Below are 22,788 nucleotides of genomic sequence, written 5' to 3'. Positions count from 1 at the left end.
GGAGGAGGTGGGCGTCCATCGCAGTGCGGCACCAAGCCTCCACTCGTCCACGAGCTGGCGGGCGGAAACGGGGTCTTCGTTCTGTGTGTCCAAGAGGATAGAAGTAGAGGAGGGCACGGTCGTGGCCTTTGTGGATCAAGTCGTCCGAGATCGCGTACCACTCCTCACGCGTCATCCGCGATTGTTGGTAGCGATACGTTTCTATTCTTCCATGAGCCTTTTCCAAAAGATACTCACCCATCCGAAGCATAGTGGAGAACGGAGAGGTAAAAGACGATCGAGAACTTGCGCTTTAGTTTCGGTACCGTGCCACAGATGAGGGACCAGCTCGCGACCTTGGCTAGGTCGTATACGCCCAGCTGCGTCGGATTGGGAAGTTGACGAGGGAGATGGACGAGCGCCAAGTCCAGTGGAATCGCCGGAAACGGTGTTGTGTTCCTCTGGAATAGGGCATCGAGGTCGTGTGTGGTGAGCGACTCTGTCATTGCGGGTGGTGGGGATGAAGGCACGGATTAGTCTTTTAGGACAGACATCGGGAAGGGGAGGCAAACATTGTTGTCCAGCGTCGAACACACCATGCAGGGTCGTACAGTTAGGAAGAAACCCGATCGGTTGTTCAGGTCTACGACTGAGAAGGCTGACAGAACGCGGGTGACCACGTGTGAGTAGTACTGTGTACGTATCCTGCGGGGAACATTCTCCGAGGACGTTGCGGCATGCACATTGAGATTGTTCCATTTGTCTCCTGACCAGGGATGTGAGTTGGATGACAGCATCGCCAGGAGGCCAGGAGTGTGGCGCCTCAGGTAAGAGATCCTGATTAAATATTGTGACAGCATCGTGGGCATCAGCATACATACCCTGTGTCTATACGATCTCAGATCTTGGTCGCCTTGAGCTTCTTACGTAGCGCCGCCAGCTCCGTCTTGAGCGACTTGGCCTTGGCCGTCTCGTCCTCGACGTTGCCCTCTCCACGTCCAGTACGAATGTTCTTCACGACGAGATTCTGGGCATCGAGCTTGGCCTCAAGGTCGCGCTCCTCTGGACTCTTCGACGCCTCTGCAGCCGCAGCAGCCTTCTTCTTCTTCTCAGCCGACTTGGCCCAGTTGGCCTTGTGGTCAACGGCGCCCTTGGGTTGAGGAGCTGGCTTGGCGTCGGCAGCGGGTGCTCCCTCGTCCTTGGGCGCGTCGTAGCCGCCGAACTGTTTCTGCCATGCGGCTTCCTGTTCCTCGGGGTTCTCAATCCTCTTGAACAGGTACGCAGCCTTGCCGACCTTGTGGCCAGGAAGGATGTCGATGCTGAACTCCTCGGGCAGGCTGCGAGCGGGGGCGTTGAGCTGAGTGAGCATGTCCCTGGACGAGCTGGGCATGAAGGGATGGAAGACGACGGAGAGGAGGTAGACGAGGTTGATGCCGTTGAAGATGACCTCAGCGCAGCGCTCGCGGTGGTTAGCGAGGAGGGCGTTGTCGAGACCAGAGTCCTGGAGGTACTGGTTGCCGCGGTGCGAGATCGACATGGCGGTGGAGAGACCGCCGCGGAGCTTGGTGGCATCCATGTGCTCGCGGTACTCATTGAGCTTGGTGTTGATGTCGGCGAAGAACTCCTCATCGAGCTTGGCCCACTCGGCACTCTGGCTCGAGGGCTTCGGCTTGCCGCCGGCGCCCAACGGGCCGGGCACGATCGAGTCGAACTTTGCGTTGGTGAACTTGACCACACGGTTGACAAAGTTGCCAAGATTGTTGAGCAGCTCGTTGTTGATCGACGCGATGAACTTGGACCACTGGAACGAGGTGTCACCTGTCTCGGGACGCTGCGAGAGGAGGTAGTAACGCCAAGCGGAAGCAGGCTGCCCAGTCTCGGCAGCATTGTTGCCGAAGACGCCGACGCCGCGCGACTTGGAGAACTTGGTGTCCTCGTAGTTGAGGTACTGGGTCGACGAGATGTTGTGGAGCATGGTCCAGGGGCGGCCGTCCGCGAGAAGCATGGCGGGGAAGAGGACAGTGTGGAAGTAGACGTCTGGAACATAAGCTGCGATGCGCACAAGTACCCTCACTGTCCTTGCCCATGAACTGGTACAGCTCGACGTTCTTGGGGTTCATCCACCACTCCTGCCATTTGTCTGTGTAGCTCTTGGTCATCGAAATGTAACCAATGGGTGCGTCGAACCACACATCTGCCGGTCAGCCGATCTCACACGGTGACTCACAGATGACCTTGTCCTTGAGCTTGTCGTCCTCCTCCTTATCGTCGACCGATGGGACGGGCACACCCCACTTGAGGTCGCGGGTGACGGCCGAGGGGCGGAGACCCTCGCCGAGCATGCGCGGCTCGACAATCTCTCCCTTGTCGGTGATAACAACGTTCGATGACCACTTGCCCTTGACGCGTGCGTGCTGCATCCACTCCTCAAGGCGAGGCTGGATCGCGTTCAGGCGAATGCACGAGTGTGTCGAGGGACGAACAGAGATCTTGTGGTTCTTATTCCGCTTGCAGCGGGGGTGGAGGAGCTCAGTGGGAGAGGAGAAAGTGAGCGAGCACTTGTCGCACTGGTCGCCACGGGCGTCCTGAAGTCAGTGGGACAATTCCCGAGTCACAACTCCAACTCACATCGTAACCGCAGTTGGGGCAGACACCCTCGACAAAGCGGTCGGCGAGGAAGAGGCCGTCGTCCTCGCAGTACGTCTGGTCGCTGGTCTCGAGCTGGAAGAAGCCGTTCTTGTGGATGTGCTTGTAGATGTCCTGGGTGACCTCGGTCTGCGCTGGGTCGGACGTGCGTCCCCACATGTCAAAGCCGAGCTCGAACCACTCGTACACCTCGGTGTGGAGCTTGTTGAACTTGGTCGTGAGCTCCAGCGGAGTAATGCCCTCCTCGAGCGCCTTGGTCTCGGTCGCCGTGCCATACTCATCGGTGCCGCAGACCTGTTAGTAGTCAGTGCCGTGTCCATCGCACGACCGGCTTACAAAGAGGGTCGGGATGTTTTTGGTGCGGTTGTAGCGGGCGAACACATCAGCGGAGAGGGTCGAGCCGATAATGTTTCCCAAATGGGGGACATTGTTAACGTCTGTCTGTCAGCGATAGTCTACCGACGGCAAAGGCGAGAACTGACAAGGGAGGGCGGAGGTGATGAGGACATTGTGCTCGCCCTCCTTGGGGAGAACGGGGCCCGACTTTGGGTCGTGGACGTGCATGAGGAGGCCGTTGGCCTTGCGGAGATTCCTGTCGGACATGACTGTGAACTGGTATCCCTTGAGAGTGAGGTATAGAGTGTTATCGATGATTGAGATGGGATTGAGTAGCGACTATTGCGGGGAGTGGTAGCTGACTCGAATTCGCTAACCTGGAAAATTGCGGGCCCCCAACAAACTCAGGCACGCACATCAACAATTTCTGTCTCTGTCTCTCCTAGTCAGCAACCGCATCGCCTTCCAACCATTCCAGACCACTGACATGTCCGCCCTTGCAGCCCGACGCGCAGCACAGGCAAAGCTCAATGCCACCGCTCCGGTCGCGGTAAAGGAAGTTTCGCCACCGCGTGAGCCTACTCCGCCTCCGAGCCCGACGCCATCCGTTACAAGCACGTCCGAGTCCGAGATCGAGGTCGAGTTCGAGGAGCCCGCGAGCAAGAAGCGCCGCGTTAACAAGAAGGAAAAGAAGGAGCAGCGGAAAGGAAAGTTGAGCAACAAGAAAGGAAGGTTCTTCGCGCCAGAGCCAGTGGAGGAGGAGCCCGCGCCCAAGTCGTCAAGGAGGAAACGGGCGTATTCGCCTGGTGCGCCTCTTCCAAGCGACGACTCGTCTGGAGAGGACGACGGGAATGATGGCAGTAGCGACGAAGAGGGCGCATTATTTAGTGGTGCTGCAACTCCATGGTCGGCTGTGCCGAGCCCCGGCCCGGACGTGGTTCAGAGGTTGAGGTGAGCTCGAGGCGCAGGATCATGATTGACTTCAGTAATGCCCAGTTGAGACCATACACGTCCGATTTCCAGCCGCGCGAGGGTATGAACTTTGCCCGACTCGGGAACGAGTCACTCCTTGCCGTGCTCGGATCAGGTCCTGCAGTGGCCGTTTCGTTGGGAGAAGGCGAGGTACGTATGCTCTGTGGGTGGACATCTGACAAACAGACTCTTGCAATCGTTGGTACATTCAAACTCGTCCCCCTCCAGCACTCCATCTCCCTCCTCTCCGCGACTCTCCACCCGGCAGAGGACGACGTCCATTCGTACCCCGTCTTCGCACCCACGTGCTACCCAGTGCCAGTCATCGCGCCCATTATCAATCCTGACCAGCTGGCCTGCTCCTTGGTGCTCCAGGATATTAAGCTGCCCAAGGGATTTCTGCGCGACGCTTCCCGTGCCATCTTCCTCTTGCAGGAGAACCGCACTGGTATCGAAGGCTTGACAGGCGACGTGGTGCCCGGTTTCAACAACATCTGGGCCGGGGACAAGGGGGCATGGGGCCTCTCTGGTGTGCATCCTGTGAGTGCAGTCCTTGCTTGTGTTGCTTCAGCTTCTGCATGATCAAGATCGCCTGACAGCAGGTCACTGCCAACTTCGCGCCAGTGTATGCACACTCCACGCCGGCGTCATGGGCCGATGCGCTCTCCTCGCTCGAACAGTCGCCTCCACCTGACGACGACGAGGATACGCCCGCCGAGCGTATCCCCGTGGTGGTAGTGAAAGGCCCCAAGCGGAGCGGCAAGTCATCTCTCGCCCGCGCGGCCTTAAACTGCCTCCTAGGCGACTTTTCTCGCGTCGCATGGCTCGAATGCGATCTTGGCCAGGGCGAGTTCGGCCCCGGCGGGACAGTAGGCCTGTGGCTTCTCGATGCGCCCGTACTAGGTGAGCTAAACTCCACTTGAAAGCTGACACCAGGCCCGCCATTCACACATCCCTGCGAACCCGTCCGCGCTACATATCTCGGCGAGCTTAGTCCCCAGCCTTGTCCCGACGCGTACATGGCAGCGGTGCACTCCGCCATCCAACACTACCAGTTCGAGGTGCAGTATCCCTCCGCGTCGCTGCAGGGTGCCAGTACGAGGCGGACCGACGTGGTTCCCCTCGTTGTGAATACGCAGGGCTGGACCCGTGGGCTGGGTGAGGAACTCATGCGCGCGATTGAGGTCGCTGCCGAGCCGACGCACATCTTCGCCTTTGATGAGCGCGATGACGCTCTCGACATCGTTCATTCGGGAGGAACTAGACAATCAGCTCAGGTATTCGCCGTTACCCCGGCACCCGCGTCGCCCCTCCAGCCCCGCTACTCGGCAGCGGATATGCGCGCCCTCGCCCTCCTGTCGTACATGTATGCCGTGGGTCTTAATGGGAGATGGGATGTTTCAGCACCCCTCTTCGCACAGCGTCCATGGACCGTGACGCTTGGCGAGGGGATCAAGCGCGCCTACCTCATCGGGGAGGGGAGCGAGGCTGTGAGGCCCTCCGACTTGCCGCTCGCGCTCAACGCGTCTCTCGTCGCTTTCCTTGAAGTTCCCGAGCTGGAAGGGCCAGTGTACGAGCAGGGCTCGACAACGCCCGAAGACGCGTCCTGTCTCGGCCTCGCTCTCGTCCGCGCTGTCCGTGTTGCGGAGCGCACACAGCTCCAACTCCTTACCGCCCTCCCACCCGCAACGCTTGCTCGGGCCACTGCGATCGTACGTAACGGTGCCCTCGAGCTACCTCCAGCCGGCATGCTCGACTGGCGCGAGCGCGTGCCAGGCGGCGGTGTACCAGATGAGGGATTTGCTGGGGTGCGGTGGGAGGATGTGCCGTTCTTCGATGTGGCCGGGTCGGGTGCCATCGGCGGCGACAGACGCCGGTTCAGGAAGAATCTGCAGCGCAAGAACCAGCAGGGTTAGATATGGATCCAATGCATACATGGGTACTGGTGTCTATGTCGCCTAGTCGCGCTTCGTCTTCTTGCGCTTGCCTCCCGCCCCACTGCTCTCTCTCCGCTTCTCCTTCCGGCCCTCCTTCTTCTCCTCCTTGGTCTCCTCGACGGCAACCGCGGCGCCCTTGACACTGACGGTCGTGTTCAGACGCGCGCGCTCCTGCGGCGTAGCGGAGGCGAGGGCACGAACCTGCTTCTCAGCAGAGGAGAAGTCGGTCTCGTTGCCGATCGCGTACTGCCTCATGTCGAGGGTGTCGAGCATATCGCGCTGTGCGCTCTTCGCACTGTCCATAATACGCGCGCGCTCTTCCCGCTCGGCATCCTTAATGTCCTCCTCAACCGTCTTCACAGCGGGAGCGAACGTCGGCTGCTCCGCAACAGGCACGCTCTTGTCCAAAGCTGTGCGGTGGATCTCCTGCAGGTGCTTGCTCGCGCGGCGGAGCAGCTTGCCGAACAGTGCGAGGATCTGGTGGCTCGGCGCACCAAGCTCCGTTTCGAGCACCTCGAGGCCCTTACGCTGCAGACCCATGGCGAGGAGGATCGCCTGCTGCGCAGCGCTGAGGCCGAGATCGGGCAAGCGCTTTCCGAAGAACAGCATTGCGAGGGCAGGCACAAGGTCAAGTACGAGGTGGTAGTCGACCATGCTGTCGGCGTACGACTCGAGGCGCTTCATGTCGAAGGGCGAGATGAGGGTGCCCAGCTCATCCGACGTGACCACCTTGCTCTCCTCGCCCTGGCGCGATGCGCCCGCAATGACGCTCAGCGCAGTCTCGGCGCGGAACTTCTTGAAGCACTCGTAGCTAAGCAGGTTCATGAACCGCTGGCGGAAGTCGGTGGCGAATGCTCCCAGCCATCCCTCGGCCTCCGCAATGGTCGATGATAGAGCGCGCAGCATCACGAACGTGTACTCGCCCGTGAGGGCATTCTCTTTCTGGCTTGCATAGAGGGGCACGTAGCCAGACTTCTTCCAGAAGCGGAGCAGTTCGGGCGTGAGGCCGAACGACACGCCGAGGTAGTCGAGATTCTCGGGTGCGCGTTCGCTGAGACGTTGGAGTAGAGGCGGCATGCGCGCCGCGTCGCGCACGGCGATCTTGTCCGTGGACAGAGCCGCGTCAGTGCTGACCTTCGAGTCACGCACAAACGCGTCCTCGGCGGCATCAATCGCAACAGTGTCAGCGTCCGTCAGCTTGCCGGAGTAGAACGCATCGAGGGCATCTAGGGCACGCGCACCGTAGCCCATGCGCGCATAGTCGGGGTGGGTGGCGATGCGGACGACACGTGCGCCGGAAAGCATCGCAAAGTCGTTGTCCTGGAACTGCTGGCTGATGACCCAAGGGATCATGTCGCCGCTGGACCGCGTGCCGCTGTGTGCCATCTCCTTAAGGATCGCCTCCTTGCTGATGTTGCCCTCGAGCGCGACCTGCAGCACGACGAGTGGGTCGGGGAGCGAGGTGTCGTCCTCCTTGAGGGGAGGAAGGAGAACGAAGAGGTGGTGCGCAGGCGCATCTGAGAGCATCTGCAAGTCGTTGGGCGAGTTCTTGTAGTGCGACGCGACGTACAGCGCCATCATGCGCTGGAGGAAAACCTCGGACGCAGGGTGGTAGCTGAACAGCGTGTCACGGTTGACGTAGTACAGCTCGCACTGAGATGGGTGGGGACACCCTTGCGCGGCCTTGGACACCACCGACGCGTCGAGGCACAGGAGGTGGTTGAGCCATTTCTCCACCTCGTCGCCGGGCGCGTAACGAATGGGCTCGTCAAGCTTGATTTCCCGTAGGCTCCGCACGAGGCCAGCACCACCCTTGCCGGCAGCATGAGACTTGGAGTTCGCCTTGCCGTTTGCATCACCGCCCTTGGTGATGGTCGGTCGCGTCTGCTCGCGCAACTGCTGGATGAGCTTGATCGACAGTGACCGGCCAGTGCCCTCGTATCCGTTGATGGTAGACGCCATGAACACCAGGTACGGGCCGATGAGCTTGCGGACGAGCGGGAGGGGAATCGCTGCAGCCTCGTCGATGATAACCAGCTCCGCCTGGCCAAGCACGTGTGCGTCCTCAGGCGAGATGTACTGGATCGTCTGACGGTGGCCACGGAAGACGTTGACGCGCACAATGGCCTTCTTGAACTCAGGGTTCGTCGACTGAACGACATCGTAGTCGATGTGCTCCTCGTAGCCGAGGGCGTCTAACGCCTTGAACACAAACTCGAACAGTGTCTTGAGGTTCTCGGGGTCGGGCGAGGTGACGAAGATGTTCGAGTAGTCGTGAGCAAGCGCCGCACCGATGGCGAGACCGAGTGCCGCCGACTTGCCGCGTCCACGCCCTGCCGTCAAGGCAACTGTAGAGGAGAGCGTCTTCTCCGAGATGGCCTCGACGAAGGTGAGCAGAGCCTTCGCCTGGGGTCAGCTTATTGTCCTAGATTGCGGAGCTCACTTGATCCACCGTCTTGGTGAGCTTGGCCAGTGGCCCCACAATGTCGACGTCATTCAAGTTCTCCTTCATATCCTTGAGCTCCTCGGCCTTCATCTTCCTTCCCCGGTCGTCATCCGAATCCTTGAGCAGCGAAATGTCCTTCCCCTTGGAAATGGGGAGGACGTTCAGCTCGTCATCGAGCACCAAGCAGTCTGGGTTCGATCCGAGCGAGAGGATGAAACGCTCGTTGAAGCGCGGCTTAACGAACTGGTGTGCGTCGGTGCGGTAGCGGGAGTGGACGTCCATAGTCATGGCGTACAGCTGCTTCAAGCTCGACATGGTCTTGAGAAGGAGCACAACGATACCGCCTCCCTCGACGGTCTCGATCGTCCGCGCCAGGAGGTTCGGCGTGATCGCCTCGTAGTCTTGCAGCACCAGCATGCCAAAGGTCTGACCGAGGATCTTGGCTGAGTCCTTATAATACCTGCTGTCAGCTTCATAGACGCAGTAGCTCACGCATAGCGGATGTCGGTGACGGCGATGAAGAGCTCAAAGGGGTCCTGCTCGTTGGCCTCGCGGATACCGCGCTTGATGTCGCGCTTGATCTTGGCCTCGCGCTTCTTGCGGTGGCTCGGGTCAGCTGCAGTGGCATGTAGTTAGCTCACGTGGTGAATCCGAGCTCCTTCTTGTAGCACCAGAGCACATTTGGGCGCGAGCTCACGCGCGCCTGAGACAGGAGATAGTGAAGATTGACAACCTGGTATTAACAACGATGCCGGAACCGGCGTGTTGGTCGGGGAAGGTGTTGGTGACATACCTCGTCACGTCCGCGGTCACCGACCATGACGATGAAGGAGCGGTGGTTTGTGCGGACACCATTTTCGATGAGGGCCTGAATGCGTGGGTCGAGTTGTTTCCTCATGACTAGTCGAGTAGTTGTCTTAGTCAACTCGTCAACAACAACAACTCGTACTGTACAAATTGACCTTTCCTCGAGATGGAAATCCTCGACTGACCTCCACCTCCACTCTTGGATAAATATTGAATAAAAGCCTAATAAAAATGATAAAGGATGTGGGCCCCAGCCTCCTCTGTGAGAGTATATATCTTCCCACTCATCATCACCCATTCACCCCCCCCCTCCCAAGCCCCCCAGCCAGGCACCCACCACCAAGCCAGGAGCACTATCTCTCTCTAATCGCCACTCAACAAAAGCCTAAGCAAGCATATCGCTGCGTACTTGTCTGCCGTTGTCCTTGCGGCCAAGCACTGTTGAAAGATGTATGTATGCGCCAGGATGGGAAATATGTACATGACCGCGGATGACTGACACCAAGGTCCAACAAGATTGTGGTGTGTATCACCCAGTCGACCATTGCCCTTGGCGTAGAAACATGCTGACCTTTCTTCTTCCCTCTCCCTTCTGCCACTCTCTCTGTGCACTCTACTCCTTCCCCGGCCTTCCTTGACCCACACAGCCCCAGGTGTACAGAGCAATCATTGATGACGTGATCAACAGCGTCAAGGTCGACTTTGAGGAGTACGGCATGGACGAGGACCTGCTTCCCCTCCTCCAATCTGTGAGCACCCGTGGTGGAGTAGGCACGACGAGCTGACGCGCCAGAAATGGGAGAACAAACTCATCGAGACTAAAGTCGCAGATTTCGCGTTGAACCCCGTCGTAGACGCTGCATCATCAAATCAGCAGGCACCTCGTCTTCCAACCGCGCGGCCAGCACCTAACGGCGTCGAGGTCAAGGCAGAGCCAGACGACTCGCTCCGCTTACGTGGAGGAGCTGTGAGTTGCCCACTTGGCAAGCCTGGAGCCTACTACTGACAACAGTCGGAGGACACCAAGCCCAACATCGCCTTGTCAGACGTCGCGCCGCAGCCGCGGCCAGAGCCGAACGCGGCGGGTTTGCTCCCTGGCGACGAGGTCATTGACAGCGACCTCGACGACAGCGACGACGAGCTGGGTATCGAAGACGACGATGAGAACGGCGAGGGCGAGATCGACATTGTCTACTGCGTGTATGACAAGGTCCAGCGGGTCAAGAACAAGTGGAAGACAGTGTTCAAGGACGGCATGATCCACATCAACGGCAAGGACTACCTCTTTGCCAAGTGTCAGGGGTGAGTGTGACATGACTTCAAAGGAGCACGAGTGCGAAGGAATAAATGAGTGGTGACGGTGGTTCGATGCCCCGTCTTGCTCTCTCCCAGCTGTTTCAAGTCTATCGGAAGCTGACGTTCAGCGAGTTCGAGTGGTGAAGCCTGTGCTGCCCAGCTTCGGCGAATATACCGCCATTCCCCGTCCAGAACCTGTTTCCATCGCAAACGTCCCCGTCCTCGTTCCACATCGAACTCACAGAGACGCGGAGACGCAGCTTTGAGTTCCTCCGCACATGATTCCCTGTGCATATCACCTTCCCATTTACAACCTACATAACTACCAGTACATGTACCACTAGAGACTTACATGAGAGAGAAACCCATGCATCACATCGTCCCCTGCATCCACACCTGCACAACTGTGATGATTGACGAGGAGTGCTGCGTCCTTGGTGACTGTCAGTGGTGGAGGAAATTGCTTCCGCTTTGGGCCTTTTCCGCCGAAAACTCGAAAGTCGGTCGTCTGCCACTCACTCACTCGATACCATCACCATGAAGCCCACCAGCTGCGCGACCACCGGCGCGCTCCGGGCGCTCACCGCGGCGCCGAGGCAAGGTATGTCTCTGTGCGCTTGCGAGCTCTCTCTGTCTGGCATGGGGGAGGCTTAGTCTTCCCCCAGCGCCGCCAATCTATCATCCGACATCATCAGCTGACAGCAGCGGCGCGCTTCTCCACCACCGCAGCGGTGTCGGGACCATCATACACGCAGCAGCCTGGCGAGTCAAAGGCTGCCGCCTGGTCGCGCAACATGGACGAGGTGCGCGACTGGCGCCGCCGCCAGGCCGAGACCGACGCCCAAGTCTCCCTTTACCTTCCTCCAGGCGTTGAGACGCCGCGCTCGGTATCCCCGCGCGAGGCCTCCATCTCGACCCTGCTTGCTGCCGGTGCTGCTCTGGGGCACAAGAAGAGCATCATGCACCCGGCGTACCTGCCGTTTGTGTATGGTAACCGGGCTGGCCTCAACATTATCGACCTGGACCAGACGCTCTCCATCCTGCGCCGCTGTGCGAGTGTTGTGCGTGACGTCGTCAAGGACGATGGTGTCGTGCTCTTTGTGAGCAAGCAGCGGAATGCTACGCTCAAGATCAAGGGAAGGATGGGCGATAATGGGTTTGTGACGGCTTCGTGGATGCCCGGTCTGCTCACCAACTCGGAGACTTAGTGAGTACAGATTTGACCGGGAGGGGAGGAGGGACTGAAGGGGCTCTGGACAGCGAAGGGAGAGAGGGGTTGCACGGCGCTGGGTCGTCGTGCGCTCGGCCATAGCCCTACATCAGAGGGTACGAAGGGGAGGAGAGGAAACGGAGACGATCAAAGTTGCGAATCTCGGGGATGTCAGCATGCGATGAGGCGGGCACGCGCGGTTCCTGACTCTCGAGGGCGCCAGTACAGTGATGAGGCGAGCACGCGGGAGCACGTGGGTAGGACGGGCGGGCGTCGTGTCATCGAACTGGTGTCTTCGGAGGGCAAGAGGCTCGGAAATGGCGAGGCGGGAGAGAGCCAAGATGGCTCAGGCTGCGTGAGCCCGCCTGCTCGTCGCCACTCTGGGTTACAATCATGTGTGTACCAGCTCGTCGAATGCTGCTCTTGGCATGCTTCGTCTCAGCGCCCTGATGAGCACCTCTAAACCTCCTCTTGCATTGATATTCCTCATTTCCCCTGTGAATGTGGAGTCGTAGCTGGCGGTCATTGTCGCCCATCCACGCCTGGGGCCCTCGATCTGCGCGTGAACTGCGGCTCTAATGGTCTCGTGACCTCTGCTCTACCATTGTTCTGCTGCCAAGATTAGACGCTGACCCCAGCTTCGGCATGGAGCCCATCATGAAGGGCACGTACCTTCCCGACCTGGTCATCTTCTCCTCCCCCGCCAACAACATTGGCGCGATCCGCGAGTGCACGATGCGCAAGGTGCCAACCATGGGCATTGTCGACTCGAACATGGACCCGCGTATTGTCACGTACGCGATTCCGGCCAACGCCGCGTCGGTGCGCACGGCCGAGCTGGTGCTCGGTACGCTCTCGCTTGCTGGGCAGGAGGGCCGCCGCCTGCGGGTGCGCGACGAGGAGAAGGCGTCGTTGCGCAAGTCGCGCGACTCGGAGTGGCGCCGCAACCTCAGGACCAACCAGAGGGACGAGGAGGAGCAGTAGACTAACCAGATGATAACCATTCATGCATTGATATCCTAACTATCGTGACAACAGGCTATTTAGATTCAAGAGCGGCAAGATGTGTTGATATGCGGGGGTATAAGGCTGGATAGGCGTGCGATGCTGGGTATGTGTGCGCAATCTGGATCTACGCCTAGCCCGTCAACCGATCGATTGTCGTGTCCGACTCGTCGAATGCAATGCGCTCAAGAACGACCTGGAGGATGTGCAGCAGCGCGTCGGTCTGGGCCTTGGTAGCAGCGCTTCCGTCGCGGAACACGGCCGAGAGGCGCAGACCGCCCTCGTGCGAGATGACATTGATGTTCCACACGGGCGCGAACGGCGACGCGGTCTGGCTCCACGCGTGGTCCTCTGCGCCATGTGGCAGTGCTGCAATACCGAGATTGTGAATGCCGATCGAGTTACGGAAAGGCGCTGCAGCATCCAGACGCTCCCCAAAGTACTGCTCCCACCCGGTCGGCCTGGCGGTGTCATAATTCGGGTCCATAGGGGTAAGGCCGCCTGGGATCTCGTTTAGGACGCCGTTGTTGTAGCGTCCCGTGAAGACGCCACGGTCACACAGCCAGTTGCCCATGGTGCGTGTGACACTCCAGAATTTCTGTTCGCCTGACACCTTGGTGTAATACTCTGGGTTGGTGACGTAGCAGCCCGTGATGGCCGAGTGGCCGGCGCGAGGGCGCCGCTCGTCGCGACTAGTAAGGCAGACGAGGCGGAGAGAGTTGCCGGAACCTGACGAGCCGGGACCAAAGACACGCCACAGGGCGGCCATGTAAGCCATCTTGAGGATTGGGTGGAAGGTTCTAACGCCGCGAGCCTTACCAGCACGCTTACAGGCCTCGACGACCTCGAGGCTTACACGGGCAAAGGATAATGAGGAAGGCGAGTCGGCTGGGTGGCTGTTGATGCGCTCTCCCGGCCAGGGGTCCTTGGCCTTCCACTTTTTCTGGAGTGACTTGGGTAGCTTTGGTACGATGAGCTCGCGGAACGCGATCGGCGCGAGGTATCGTGCGTCGGGCTTGAGCTCGAGTGTGTCGTCGAGACGAGCGGGTTTCTCAAAGGTCTCAATGGGGACGTTGACACCATGGGCGGTGAGGAGATGAACCAGACGGAGGGAACCGCGGCCATCGACCATCAGATGGTTGAAGCAGGGGACAAAGTAGCCGTACTCGCAGTTGGGAGAGGTGAGGATCGAAACCCGGAACATGGGCGAGTGGTCAAAGTCCTGCGCGGCAAACGCTTGCTCCTGGAACTGGAGGATTTCGGCCATTTCGGCATCCAGGTCGTTGTAGACGTTGGACGAGAAGAGACCCTCCTGCACAATTTCCTTTGCGGCCCATGGTGCGCCGTTCTCAAAGCGGGGCTGGTTGGTTTGGGCACCGGCGACACAGACGTTGAGCCGGGGTAGCCGGAACTGGAGGTCACTGACGCGGATCTCGAGGAACTCGCGGGATGGCAGCTGGGCAAGGGGATAGCGAATGGCGTGGACGATGGCGTGTGGTGTGCCGAGGTTTTGCCTAGCGAGGATGAGGCGCTCATGTGTGGTCACTGTCGTCAGCGGGTGATGATGGCGCACGGACATACGTTGAAATGGCACAGACGGTCCAGAGAAGCTGCTCCTCCCCGAGATGGATCTTTGGGCACTGTCGGTACGAGCGAGGTTGAAGCTGTGCTTTTCAAAGCTGCTCGAGTAGGTGCTTGATGAGCTGGGCATTCTTGTTGTAAAGTTCTCGGAGCGCGAGTGGCGCATTGACATGGTGATGGAGTGATTGTGGCAAGGAAGGAGAGAGGGAGAGATGGAGAGAGGATGGGGGAAAGACAGTCTACGGGCTTTGTCTGGAATGTAATATGAAGAGGGCGCTAATGGTTAAAGTTGGCCCTGTGGCTACATGAATCACTAGTAACACGTTAACCCGTTAGCCTGCCTGTCTACAACCTACAGTCTACAACTTGCAGTCTACAGTCTGCACTACAGTTTGTCCAGACTTCAAGTTGCAACATGATGCCGGCAGTCGAATAACCCTCTTTCACCCCGGGTTATTAGACCCTACCTTCCTCCCCTGACTACCAACTTTTCTCTACCTAACAACCCTTTGCATCCCTTGCTAACCCTGGGTTTCCGAGTCTTCACCGAATGAGCCCATGTGGGTCCAGAGGAATGCATTTTGGTTTGTTACTCTTTACTCCAAGTGAGAATGACGACGACCTTTGCCCTCTCTCCCTCGCTCCTTCCTCTCACCAAAGCCTTCGGCATGTACCGGCTCTGACGGCAACGGATCACGCATTGCAAAGGTGGGTAGTGCCGATTGACCTGACCTTGCGGTCAGTATGCCCGCATGCCCTTGCCAAGCAACCCCGGTTCGGTACGCCGAACCACCTGCCCATTCTGTGGGTTGGGTTAGTCATAACCTTTTGGATGACCTGGAATGGCTTGAAAGTCTAGGTGGTTGCGCGCTAGGTGTTATGTACCAAATGAGGAACAGGGTACGGCAAGGTAACAGCGCGCTTACAAAGATTGTCTCAGCCGGCAGGTTCGAGAGGAGTGAGAGAGAGGTACTATAGTAGCATGACAGAGAGAGGTACACAGGTACAACTAAACTCAACTCGGTTCAGCCAAAGCTTCCCGGATCCCCGAACCAGCTCCCGCGGTATCTCAGTGCAACTATCTCAGTTCAACTAGTCGGAAGTACCCAGTTGTCTAGCTCTAGCTGGATCCTCCGGCTTGGAGCGGACTGTCTTAGTCTTGGAACGGTGCCAAGTCTTGTGCAATCTGTCAGCTGGCTGAATGTCAAGCGATAGTAGGTCCATTAGCCGGCATAAGCCGCCAAATGAGAACCTGGGTTCAGGTATCGATACCAGGACAAGTAAGGGTAGTTTACTTGAGACACGAGGAGATGATGAGGTTAGGATTCTGATACAGTACAATTTGGTGCATACAATATCCACTTTCAACGTAAAAAAAATCAATCCGACCCTTAAACTTGGTGAATCCAGTTAACCGGAGGTGGCCTCTTGACCAGTTCACCAGTTGAAATGTTGAAATGCTACTTTGATTCTCTTCCTGACACTAAGAGGCACTGGGATTCCTCAATTCCTCAACGCCTCCATGCAAGGATCACTCAAACCTGTATGCTCACCCTCGTTGTGTGTGAACGCTGACGTTGAAAGCGTTTCGTAACCGGCCTCCTTTGTCATTCCGACTTTTGCGACTTTCCGACTCTGAAAGTCTGACCATGTTGTCTATCCAATACACCGACCAACGTCTAGATCAAAAGCTCCTAGTGCCTGGACGTAAGCTTTGGCGTGTTCCCACGTATTCTTGCTTCAAGCTCTGTGTTGTGCACATTCACCACCCGTGCTTTTGGCGCGTGCTTACCCGTCCCCCGACTTTGATTTCATGCACCCTCAGGCTTTCCCGCGCTTGCGCGTGGGTGAATAATCTTGCGAGCAATATCGTGCCTCTACTTGGCGACGATCCTGGGAGCGCAGTTACCAGTTTTCCTTTCTGCATGGCAACCAGATCTTCTTCCTGTTGCTGCACACACCGTAGCAGAGACGATGACTTGCTGCCTATGACGGTTTACTACCCGCCAGGTCGCCAGGTCGCGGTGCTCCGCGTGGCAGGTCACGTCATTGTCGTACGTGTACGTATGGCCTTCGATCGTTGTCGTACCATAAGCATTGCGGGAACAAAGTCAAAGTTCAGGACCTGATGCTGTTCTGGGACCGGGACAGGGCAGTTGAGGGCACGATATTGAGACCACGTTTCCAGAACTCCAAACAAGACTGCAAAGGTGCCCGAGGATGTGCCTTTTCGATAGGAGAATAGAATGAATAAAATGGCGATATACTTTGGTTGAAATGGGGGGGTAGGGCCAAAGCGTTATATACATACCGCGGCAGGTTGCAGCCACAGTCAAGCATGATTCTCGTTCAATTATGACCGGGCCAAAGGAAGTGAGGCGTTGAGTTTATCAATCGCATCTGAGTTTGGTGGCTGTGTGTTCCAACCCCCCATGTTCTAGTTGAAACGGTGTTCAAGTACAGGGTCGTACTGTTGCGAGTCTGGTAGAGCTGTTTCAGTTCTCCAGGAGGTTCAAGCAGCTAAGCATGTTTCCAACAGTATGGGGTGGCTTTGGAACACCGAAACGCTAGTGACAGAGAAAGTCAGCATCTACCAAGCTGCCACGACACCAACGACAGCCCACCTGATCGGCCGATCGGTGTGGAGCCAGTGGAGCCTCCAAATGTCAGACGTCGCAGTCTGATTTGAACAACCGCCCTGGCATGGCATGGCATGGACTGGTAACATTCGCAATCATCAACAACCTCTACAATCCCCAGCTGACAGTATCCCTACTCCTACTCCGCCTTGATCACCTTTTTAGCCCCATTGAGCTTCTCGAGAACCTTACGGTACTCGTCAACCGCGAGCACCATAGCCATACCCTGTATATACTGGTACTCACCACCCTCGTTATCGAAATACGCATGAATATGCTCGGTTGCCTGGAACACCCAAGTCAGCGACGAAGGGGCAAGCGAAGGGGGGGAGTAAAACTGTGGTGGCCGGAGAAAGTGGTCATCGAAAACATGGGTAAGCCAGAGCCCATCCTCAAACGGCAGCTCGTGCGCGTATTCGTAATCGGCGAGTTCGTGGACCGCAACAGCAAACCGCATAGTGTCACGGTACTGGGTCCGGAAAATACTGGCGATTTTTGCGGCAGTACGCGCGGCGTCCATCCAAACCCCGTGGCGGAGCTTGGTCGGCTTTGATAAGAGGAGGGGACGGAGCGTGTCGACGGCCCACCACGCGTTATTGGGACGGCGGACCGTCCGTTCCAGAGCCGCCTGGATTTGTGTGCGCGTCACCGTGTGGTTGTTACAAGGAGAGGAGAGGCCGAGTATCGGGCACTCTCGCGCCACGTAAAGTTTAATAGGCGGAATTCGCGCCCCGTCGAAGTGTCTCATGAGACGGCTCGGGCATTGATATTCCCGTACATTGCTGATACGGGGAGGAGGGGTACACTGTCTTCGAAGGTTGTGCCCCACGCCGCGTCCAGCTCGACAAAATCGACGCGGTAGGTCCATGGGTACCAGGGCGTCGTCGTGTTATAGTTGAGAAGCATGTCGCGGTACATGGCGTACTAGTGTCAGTTTGCCCTGAGGGCACTTGCTTCGCTTGTGCTCAGCTCTGAGGGAATCTCGAGGTCGAGCTCAACTCCATAAGGTCGCCGGCCTCCCCGACCTCGGGGTTGCGTACCCGGCTGGCCGTGATCCGTTTCTTGACGTCGTGGCTATACCCCTTCCACTTCTCGACGGTTTTAGCGGCGCGCTTCTGCTTCCTGGTATGGGAGGTTTGGGAGGCACAGGGGGTCAGTCGGCGGCGCCACGTGCGTAGCACCCGGTGGGAATAGGGCGAGGTGGGGCGCCGGGCGTCCTCGAGGTCCTTTTGCGAAACTGGTCTGCTCGATGCCACGGTCTGCGTCAGCCGAGTCGAGGGGGGACGTACCGGTATGGGTATGACCTGCGAGGGGGCCGTCGTCGCCGTGTCTGGGGATGGTGTAAGAGACGTAGCCGGGAGGAGGGGACTGCTGCGACGCGCCGGTGTGGGCATTGGCGGCGGCGCGCCAGTCGAGGACGGATACCGCGACGGGGCAATGGACACCTCGAGGCCAAGATCTGGCAGGTCCGTGTCGCCCTCCTGGATTGGTGGCACAGTCGGGTTGCTCGGTCTGGGAAGTGTCTGACAGTTCGACATGGTGCCGTTCTCGGGGATCTTCTCCAGCGCATAGGCGGAGAGCGGGTCGAGTTCGGGATGCTGGGCCCAGGTCTCAGGGCGATGAGATCGGAATGTGTCAGCGACATGTGCTTGGGGTTCAAGTTCTTGTTGGTGGAGACGTCCAGAGGAATGGCAAAGAGGGTAGAGAAGATGGAGCGCTACACTGGCTTGCTGGCTGCGTCCGAAGCTATGACCGCCATGCTGTTCGGAATCGCCCATGGTGAGGTCAACGTGGACATCAGAATAATGAGCAGCAAAACTAGTGGCGAGCAATCCTCGGCTTGATGACAAGACTCTGCATCATACACTGTGCTCTATGCGTGAATACTGTACATTGAGAAGCGCCTACCATAATGCACAAGTAGATGCCGCGACATCTACACACATACTCCACACTCTCACACGGAGTCAATGTCCATGAGGTCCAGCTACTCCTCGTCCTCCTCTTCCTCCTCCTCAATGATCTGTGCTGGTGCACCGCGGGTCGCCGGCAACCCCCTGCGCCCTACATCGCGGCGGCTTGCTCCCGAGCCAGAGCTTTGGCTCGAACTGGGGGTCGCACTCGCCATACAAACTGGCGCGATTGCGTCCCCGACCGTTTTCTTGCCGGACGCAGTCGTAGTGAACCTGGATGCCGCGGACGTGCCGCCCGTGGCTCCATCAACTGAGCTCGGGCGCACGCTCGCCGAGCTCCACTTGGCTGTGGCACCGTACGACCACGCTCCCTGGCCAAGCCCACCAGCAAACTCGTCGTCCTCTGATATCCAGTCGTCGTCGTCATTGCGCTTGCTGAACACATCGCGTAGAGGCGGCTTTCCACGACCGATCGCCATGCCCCGGGACAACGGGGAGCGCACGCGGCTCACATCATCCGAGAGCGACGTACGGCGCTGGCCTGTCCCATCGTCATCACTCTCGTCGTCGCGGCCCAGAATAGATGACGCGCGTGACGACGCATTTGAGCGTACGCTCGAGGCCACCGAGTTGGGCCTTATCGACTTGGCTTCGTGAAGGACCTTGATGTGCCGGACACGTGTGGATGCCGAACCGGAGGCCGAGCGACGATGATAGTCGTTCAACGGCGATGCGGGTGGCCCGGGCCGGAATCTGTTTGAGCCGTCGCCGTTGAATGTCGGCGTTCGGATCGAGCTCCGTCGACTGCCACCGCCGCGACGCGAGTGAACTGAGCCAGCACGACTTGGTCCGTCACGTTCAGAATTAGGGGTCTCGGTGCCTGTGCTGCGTACAGATCGCCCGCTCGTCCGCCGCCCCAGATTGTGGCTGAGCCCATCGTGCAAGTTGATGATGAACTCTGGCGGCACGCTGTTGGAGGCGATGGACGACCGGCGGCTGTTGACACTACTCGAGCGGTGAGAGAACATCGGCCGCGTTCCGTCGTAGCTCGCCCTGCGAGAAGCCGAAGGTGGTCCTGCGCGACTGACTGCTGGCCGAGCACTCCGCGTCGGTATCACGGGCGGAGCTTTGTTCGCTGCGACAGCCTCCCGCTTCCGACGCCGGCGGTCCTCGTTGAACAGATGGCGGAAGGTACTCCATATCGAGTCCTTCTTCGCTGCCGGCGCCCCATTGGTAGACGTGGTCTGTTTTGAAGTGCCCGCTTCGGGTGTCCCAGCCGTCGGCGTGCCGTAGTTCAAGGACCGTGTGGGAGACGCGTTTGGTGGCGTGTTCAGATGTCCCTGGCCCTGGTTATTGGCCGTGGCGAGGATCAGCAGTGTCGGGTCGCTTTCGCTCATCGTCAACTTGGACATCAGCGGGACACCAAGCTTGCTATTGTTGCCTGTCTTGGAAGGCGAGTCACCGCGCTTGACGGCCTCCGTGGATGGCTCTGGCGTCACGACGCGCAATTGGCTCTGCTGTCCGTTGTGGTCTGGGTGGCCAGACTTCTCGGCGGCCCCGTGCGGAGAGTGCGAATGTGGAGAGTACGAGTCCTGTACTCCAGGTTTGTGATCCACATCTGTCCGCCGGATGCCTGGGAGGAGCATCGACGTTGCACGTTGAAGCATGTTGATGGACTGAGAGCGCGCTTTGGTGCGCGGCTCCTTGGATGGCGACTGCTCAGTTTGGGTGGGCGACGGGGCCACAACAGTGGTGTTCGACGTAGGTGGCGAGATGGATCGCTCGAGCTGGTTCGTCAGGCCGGAGAGAGCCGAGTTTGCGGATTGTATCGAGTGTGAAGACAGAGGTCTGGGCGGATTGGCGATGGATGGCGGGAGCAGTAACTCAGGCGTCTTCATGGTGGAACGGTCAGCTGCGAATGACGAGATGCGCAACGCCAACTGGTCGCTTGAGAGAGGCTCCGGAGTCGGAATGCCAGCAGCTTCCTCCTCGACCCTATCCTTCTCCTCGTTCTTCTTCCTCGACTTCTCCTTCCTCTTCAGCTCTTTCTCACGCTTGGCTAGCACCGCATCGTCCGTCTCTCCACGCTCAAGCTGCTTGAGGCGCAGGATCCACCACATCGCACTACTCGAGTCGCACGCGTCCGTCTTGACCGAGTGCATAAGTTGGCCAATGTCGAAACCAAGGTCGCTCAGTCGTTGGACGAGAAGCTTCTCGGACGGTGTTGAGAACAATGGCGGTAGGTCCGCCTTGAGTAGAGAAAAGTAGTCGTTGGAGACGAACGCCTGCCACTGGCTCGAAATGCTGTGATGTGACAGTCGTCGTTCCAATGGAAGTTGGGAGGTCAGAGACCGGCGCTTAGTTCGCACAGGCGTGCGCGAGTGGTCGGCCACAGGGAGCGCTAACGAGTGCTCGTCGATCATGGGCAGGCTCGAGGCGCTCAGGCGCTTGTCCGCTCGAGACGTAGCCTCGAGCTCATCCTCCTCTCGCGGACCCTCCAAACTCATCCGAGCCAAACGCTCCCGCAACGAGTCGGGTTTGCGTAACGTGGTCTCAGAGCTGTTTTTGTGCGCGAGCTCGAGCGCGCTCTCCGTCAGGCTGGTCTTGCCGCTGTGTATCCGCTTCATGTCCGTCTCCTCCTCGTTTTCAGCAGTGGTCGGCGACGTGTCACCGCTGGTTGACTTCTCGAAAGACGTCTCGGACGGTTCCGACTCGCCCTCTGGAGACGCCGCCATCTCCGACGGCTCCTGCGTGACTGGTAGCTGCGGCCCAGACGAGGCGCGAGGGGTGAACGGGAAGGAGGATATTGACGACGTTGAGGGGCGTTTCCTGTTGATGATAGACTCGGTCGAGGCCATGGGATGTGTAACGGGCGACGTGGGACCAGAGGGAGGAAGGGAGATGGTGGATGAGGCGTTCTGAATGTTGTCGTAGATCGTCTTCTTGAACCAGGGGTGAGTGAGGATGCTCTCCATGCTCAAGCGCTTGTCGGGGTTGCTCTGGAGCATGCCGCGGATGAGAGAGCGCGCATCTGCAGTCAGCAACTCCCTGCCTCAGTACCCACCCTCCGTGATCCATTCGGGCTCTTCGTATTCGCCCTTGATGATCAGGTCCCTCATCACGCGCTCGTCATCGTCGTCGAAGGGGAGGCCACCGCATAACAACGTGTAGAGGATGATGCCGAGGGACCAGATGTCTGTCGCGACACCGAGGTACTTCTTGCCGGCCAGCATCTCGGGAGACGCGTAGCCCGTCGTGCCACAGAAGGTCTCCATCAATCTGCCCTTCTGGTACTCGCGAGCGAAGCCGAGATCGCCAAGCTTGACGCCCAGTTCCCCGTCGAGAAGCACGTTTTCGAGTTTGAGGTCGCGGTGAACAATGCCCTGTCGATGGAGCCACCCGACTGCCGTGCATAGCTCGCCAAAGATGCGTCTGGCTTCGCCCTCGAGGATGCGCCCGCGCTCAACGAGGTAGTCGAACAATTCCCCGCCGGGACATAGCTCGGAAACCAGCCAGATGTGGTTTTCCGTCGCAATGATCTCATGGAGGTGGACAATGTGGGGGTGGTGCAGGCGACGGTGGTGGTGGATCTCGCGCGTGAGCTGCGGTGTCGAGGCTTTGGCAACCTTCTTGATGGCGCATCGCATCCCCGTGAGCCGGTGGCACGCAATGTGCACAGAGCCAAACGTCCCTGGTCATGGTCAGCCTGTGCACGACGACCACCAACGTGTGAGCCTTCCGGGGTAGCGTACCTTCACCTATGACCTTGCCGAGCGTGTACCCGCCAACGACCTTGAGGCTATCGCTGGCGAGCTCCTGGGCTAGTGACGAGTAGGCATTTGTGAGCTAGAGCATGTCAGCGCATGTGTGGGATTGCGTTCGCACCTGTGCCTGCCTAGTGTTGGCGACACTGCTAGAGTAGCTGTGATTTTGCCGCGCGGTGTGAGCGGTTGCCATGTCTGCTCCTGTCGGCTTTGGGGCAGATGTGGATAGGCCTTCGCCGGCTTGAGGCCGACACGAC

General features: G+C 58.7%; 8 protein-coding genes across 8 annotated transcripts; 3 read left to right on the top strand and 5 right to left on the bottom strand.

Moving 5' to 3' along the window:
- Nucleotides 1–877: 877 nt before the first annotated feature.
- Nucleotides 878–3,228, bottom strand: MES1 (uncharacterized protein; the record flags this gene model as incomplete). The annotated part of the gene is made up of 6 exons (XM_060599648.1): nt 878–2,016; nt 2,054–2,173; nt 2,207–2,564; nt 2,608–2,919; nt 2,962–3,062; nt 3,108–3,228. The coding sequence occupies 6 exons, from the start codon at nt 3,226–3,228 to the stop codon at nt 878–880; spliced, it is 2,151 nt and encodes a 716-aa protein (XP_060456321.1).
- A 220-nt stretch (nt 3,229–3,448) lies between these two features.
- GRC3 (uncharacterized protein) lies at nt 3,449–5,849 on the top strand (the record flags this gene model as incomplete). Its single annotated transcript, XM_060599647.1, has 5 exons — nt 3,449–3,912; nt 3,948–4,083; nt 4,120–4,473; nt 4,536–4,836; nt 4,870–5,849. The coding sequence occupies 5 exons, from the start codon at nt 3,449–3,451 to the stop codon at nt 5,847–5,849; spliced, it is 2,235 nt and encodes a 744-aa protein (XP_060456320.1).
- A 42-nt stretch (nt 5,850–5,891) lies between these two features.
- Nucleotides 5,892–9,214, bottom strand: NAT10 (uncharacterized protein; the record flags this gene model as incomplete). Its single annotated transcript, XM_060599646.1, has 5 exons — nt 5,892–8,276; nt 8,314–8,776; nt 8,809–8,922; nt 8,958–9,049; nt 9,110–9,214. 5 exons carry the CDS (start codon nt 9,212–9,214, stop codon nt 5,892–5,894), a joined length of 3,159 nt encoding a protein of 1,052 aa, XP_060456319.1.
- Nucleotides 9,215–9,354: 140 nt separating this feature from the next.
- Nucleotides 9,355–10,563, top strand: TOA1 (uncharacterized protein; the record flags this gene model as incomplete). Its single annotated transcript, XM_060599645.1, has 8 exons — nt 9,355–9,385; nt 9,514–9,573; nt 9,630–9,645; nt 9,771–9,776; nt 9,812–9,872; nt 9,917–10,090; nt 10,136–10,425; nt 10,548–10,563. 8 exons carry the CDS (start codon nt 9,355–9,357, stop codon nt 10,561–10,563), a joined length of 654 nt encoding a protein of 217 aa, XP_060456318.1.
- A 393-nt stretch (nt 10,564–10,956) lies between these two features.
- Nucleotides 10,957–12,613, top strand: CcaverHIS019_0311220 (uncharacterized protein; the record flags this gene model as incomplete). Its single annotated transcript, XM_060599643.1, has 3 exons — nt 10,957–11,020; nt 11,125–11,626; nt 12,268–12,613. The coding sequence occupies 3 exons, from the start codon at nt 10,957–10,959 to the stop codon at nt 12,611–12,613; spliced, it is 912 nt and encodes a 303-aa protein (XP_060456317.1).
- A 154-nt stretch (nt 12,614–12,767) lies between these two features.
- Nucleotides 12,768–14,387, bottom strand: CcaverHIS019_0311210 (uncharacterized protein; the record flags this gene model as incomplete). Its single annotated transcript, XM_060599642.1, has 2 exons — nt 12,768–14,179; nt 14,216–14,387. The coding sequence occupies 2 exons, from the start codon at nt 14,385–14,387 to the stop codon at nt 12,768–12,770; spliced, it is 1,584 nt and encodes a 527-aa protein (XP_060456316.1).
- Nucleotides 14,388–16,993: 2,606 nt separating this feature from the next.
- On the bottom strand, nt 16,994–18,392 carry CcaverHIS019_0311200 (uncharacterized protein; the record flags this gene model as incomplete). The annotated part of the gene is made up of 4 exons (XM_060599641.1): nt 16,994–17,482; nt 17,644–17,778; nt 17,895–18,113; nt 18,144–18,392. 4 exons carry the CDS (start codon nt 18,390–18,392, stop codon nt 16,994–16,996), a joined length of 1,092 nt encoding a protein of 363 aa, XP_060456315.1.
- A 449-nt stretch (nt 18,393–18,841) lies between these two features.
- Nucleotides 18,842–22,724, bottom strand: CcaverHIS019_0311190 (uncharacterized protein; the record flags this gene model as incomplete). Its single annotated transcript, XM_060599640.1, has 4 exons — nt 18,842–21,798; nt 21,832–22,458; nt 22,520–22,613; nt 22,653–22,724. 4 exons carry the CDS (start codon nt 22,722–22,724, stop codon nt 18,842–18,844), a joined length of 3,750 nt encoding a protein of 1,249 aa, XP_060456314.1.
- Between the last annotated feature and the right edge of the window lie 64 nt (nt 22,725–22,788).

The sequence above is a fragment of the Cutaneotrichosporon cavernicola genome, assembly GCF_030864355.1.
Source record: "Cutaneotrichosporon cavernicola HIS019 DNA, chromosome: 3".
NCBI classification, from domain to species: Eukaryota; Fungi; Basidiomycota; class Tremellomycetes; order Trichosporonales; family Trichosporonaceae; genus Cutaneotrichosporon; species Cutaneotrichosporon cavernicola.
This window is presented reverse-complemented; position numbering and strand designations above follow the sequence as displayed.